The 4,247-nt window shown below is 40.3% G+C and overlaps 1 protein-coding gene across 1 annotated transcript; it reads right to left on the bottom strand.

Moving 5' to 3' along the window:
• Positions 1-2,916: 2,916 nt before the first annotated feature.
• Positions 2,917-3,894, bottom strand: LOC106872885 (general transcription factor II-I repeat domain-containing protein 2-like). Its single transcript, XM_014920041.1, has 2 exons — positions 3,450-3,894; positions 2,917-3,077 (listed from the first exon to the last, which is right to left on the bottom strand). The coding sequence occupies exons 1-2, from the start codon at positions 3,892-3,894 to the stop codon at positions 2,917-2,919; spliced, it is 606 nt and encodes a 201-aa protein (XP_014775527.1).
• Between the last annotated feature and the right edge of the window lie 353 nt (positions 3,895-4,247).

Here is a 4,247-nt window from a genome sequence, read left to right as displayed (position 1 = left end):
CCTTCTTTTGTGAAATTTTGGAGTAATTGTTTAAGGTTTACACACACACACACACGCACACACACTACACATAGTGAGATGTGTGTATGATATATACATACATACATACGTACATATATATATATATATATATATATATATATATATATATATATTTACACAGACATGCAATAATATGCATATAACATGTAAAATTCAGGTTATATATGTATGTATGTATATCTGCATGCATATATATATGTGTATGTGTATGTATTATATTTTTCTCCTGCTAGATATACCAAAATAGTGTTTTAAAGTAGTATTTCACACCTGTTTTTTTTTTTTACTTTAATTCTTTTATAAATAATTTATCATGTTTAGCAACAGAAATTGTGAAGAAGATATTGTTGGTTCAATCTCTCAAAGTTCTTCTGTTTTCTTTTTGTTTTTTAAATCTGTGGAAAAAATAATTGACAAAAATTTTTTAATTATGTTTTTATGGCTGGGATGAGAGTAAATTAATAAAGAGAAAATGTTTAATTATTTTTAAATACTTGTTTTTAGTTATTTATTAATTTAATTACAACCCCTGTTATATTAATGCATTTGCATTTATTTATTTTTTTATTTCTTCCTCTTCGTTTGCAACTATTTGTTTTGTATTTTAAATTTGTCTTTGCATGTTTTCCATTTCTTGATAGTTCTTTTCCAGCAACATATTCCTTTAGCTTGACCATCACTCTAAGACCACTGTATACTATCATAATATTTAAACATCTGTTCTCATTTAAGACTGGTGTTTGATTCTAGAAAAATACAGTGGTAAATGAATCAGTGATAAACAAATCATTGCTATGCGCTTTGTAAATGGAATAAATGCTAGATTCATTAACACTAAGCACGCAGCCCAAAACAGCAAATCTTCCTCTCTTATGTATTTTCTTGATCTGCTATACCTTTTCCTGTAAGGAATACAATTGTCTGAGTTGTTTGTTAGGATCAGATGCTTTCATATTGGAATAAATGGAAGATCCAGTGACACCTGACTTGGAGCTCACAGCAATCAAGCTTCTCTTATCTCATATTTTCTTGATCATCTCTACCTTTTCCTGTAGAGAATACTCTCATTTGCATTGTTTTTTAGGATCAGACACCAGCATATTTGAACTGGTAACAACCTTGTTTTAATACATGTCACTGCTTAGTGCTGCCACCCTGAAATTTGTTTTATGATAAGCTGCTGATTGGTGCTCCCAGTCATTGTATGATGATGGGATTATCATAAGACAATCTCTTTTATCAGCTTGTAGCAAACCCTGTAGGTTTCTGTGATTGAAGAGGAGAAATGCTTGATCTCACAGTCTGAATAGATAGCGCTGTGTAGGAAAGTGGTTATACACCATTAGGTGTACACCGCTTCCGTACATTAAATTTCTAGAAGAAACAACGGAACGCAGATTCTGAACAACATAACAATATTTATTTACAGTGGAATTCAGTTCACGCTTGGAGGGAATTCGGTAGCTCGTCGCCCTCGGTTACTGAGACGCCTTCAGAATGATTTCCGTGGTTATTTGTGAAGCTCTGGTGCTGACATGTGAGAGAGCTCTGTTGGACGTCTTGGCTCGACGGAGATCAGTCAACGAAGAGACTGAGAAAAGGCGCCAAAGCTGGGTGTCGAACTCTACGCATGCGCATGAGACTCTTCCTGTATTCCTTCCGGAACTAGTCCCTGCGCATGCGTGGATAAAACTCCGGACATTGAACATATAACAGTCGTCTGCTATAAGATGTCACTACAGCTGCAAGCTGGTTTTAGGTTTATTTACATTTGTTTACAATTAGAAACTTTCTCCATGACAAACCAAAATGAATGGCTTTCTTACAGGTTCAAGTATTTGAACTGGTAATATCCTTGTATTTATACACATCACTGCTTAGCACTGCCACCCAATAATTTGTTTACAGTGAATTGCCAGTTACCACTCCCAGTCATTGTATGAAGACAGGAATATCTTAAGAGTGACAATCCCTCTTATCAGCTCACAGCACATCCTGTTGGTTTTTGTGACTGAAGAGGAAATAACCACTATGAAATGCTTGTATCTTGCTGCCTCAGTAGGTGGTGCTCTGAGCTGATTTTAGATGTATTTACATCATTTGTCTACAGTGAGAAGTTTTCTCCATGTCAAAACACTGAATAACTTTCTTATGGGTTTGAATATGCCCCGAGCATATTTGAACTGGTGATAACCTTGTATTCTTTGTGTTAGAGTGAATGGTAGATTCATTGACAACTAACTCGAAGCCCACAGTGATGAAGCTTCCACCATTCTGTATTTTCTTGATCATCTTGACCTTTCCCTGTAGAAAATACACTCATCTGCTTTATTTGTTAGGGTCATTTGCCTTTGTACTGAGCAAAGCTTTCTCTGTTCTCTATTTTCTTGATCAGCTCTACCTTTCCATGTAGATAATACATTCATCTGCATTATTTGTTAGGATCAGATACCTTTTGTATTTTTCTGTTCATTGGTGCCATGTTGATTGATGTAAGTACAGTAATACCTCACTTTATAAGGATCCGCTTTATGAGACCCCAGGTTTACAAGTTTCATTTTTCAATTACATGATCCAAATTTTGAACGAAGTACAAAAGTTTCTGCTAACATAACAGATACTTTTGTGTGTTACCGAGAAAGTTATAGAGAGTGAAAAAAAACTTCTGGGCTAGGCGTTGGCAACCTAAAGCAGTCCGCGGGCTACTGGGCCACATCTAGGCCACCTCGCAGGCCACACCCCCTCCCAACCCTCCAAAATAACAATCACACAAAATCAGTGATAATAAATGTAAATTGAACCTTTATTAAGACTTGCAGTAATCAGAATGTGAAACGATTAATGAGAAGGCTGGTGATTCTTTGAAACAGTGAGTCAATGTCTGGCTTGATGGACGAGGATGCCAGGAGGAGAAAGTCTTGAAGATGAGCGTCTGTAAGCTGTGCTCTCATCTTGTTCTTCATCAGCTTCATGTGGCTGAACAGCTGCTCTCAAGATTATGTGGACCCGAACAATGAAGCTAAGTGCAAGGCCTCCTGAACAAGAGTTGGGAAAGCACGGGAGGTTGAGAGCAAACGCCAGAACTCCATGGGCAATGCAAGCGTAAACTTTGCATGGTGGCTCTCTGAGCACTGGAGCTCAATGAGCTCCAGCTGAAGGTCGTTGGCCTCTTCCACAGAAACCACATCAAAGAGAGCGGAGAATAGCTTGAGCTCCTCACAGGTGTGCACATCTTTGAAGCACCTCTCAAACTCGCCTTGCAGTTCAGATAGGGCAGTGGCTTAGCAACAGCAGGGGGTGGACAAAGTGAGTAAATTTCTTCTGGTTGAACTGATGCTCACACAGGCAAAGTTTGCATTCGAATGCCTTCACGTGGGCGAGGAGGTCAGGTACTGAGATGTCTTTACCTTGCAGCTGGATGTTCACCTCATTTAGATGGCCAGTAATATCCACCAGGAACCCAAGGTCACACACCCATGCGGGATCCTCGAACTGAGGGACAGAATTACTCTTCTCTCGCAGGAAAGACACCAGCTCATCCCTCAAGTTGAAGAATCTCGCCAACATCTTTCCTCGGCTGAGCCAACGGACCTCACAGAAGTAGATCATGTTGCTGAACTCTGCCTCAGCGTCATCCAAGAGAATGTGGAACTGTCTGTGGCTGAGAGCATGGGTGCAACCAAAGTTCACAGCCCCGATGATGACAATCATGACCTCCATACTGGTCACGGACTTGGCAAACAGAGCCTCCTGGTGCCCCAGACCGTGAAAGCACTTCACATCCTGCTGGTGTCCAAAGCTGTGCAGGTACTTCACAAGAAGCACCACAAAGCCCTCCTTGTCTCCGACCATGGTTGGTGCTCTGTCAGTCGTGATGCCACACATGCAAGCTGGCAGAAACGTTAGCACACCGGGCGAAATGCTCAGCAGTATTTCGTCTCCCCGCTACGTTCTGAGTTCAAATTCCGCCGAGGTCGACTTTGCCTTTCATCCTTTCGGGGTCAATTAAATAAGTACCAGTTACGCACTGGGGGTCGATATAATCGATTTAATCCGTTTGTCTGTCCTTGTTTGTCCCCTCTGTGTGTAGCCCCTTGTGGGTAGTAAAGAAATAACACATGCGAGAGAGGTTCAGGTTAGCCTCCTTCAGCCAGTCTGTGATTGCCTTGTACATGTCGGCGCCAGTGGTGGTATCGCTGATGGGG

This window comes from Octopus bimaculoides, chromosome 25 (assembly GCF_001194135.2).
Source record: "Octopus bimaculoides isolate UCB-OBI-ISO-001 chromosome 25, ASM119413v2, whole genome shotgun sequence".
NCBI classification, from domain to species: Eukaryota; Metazoa; Mollusca; class Cephalopoda; order Octopoda; family Octopodidae; genus Octopus; species Octopus bimaculoides.
The sequence above is the reverse complement of the archived record's forward strand: the minus strand, read 5'-3'. Positions and strand labels throughout refer to the sequence as shown.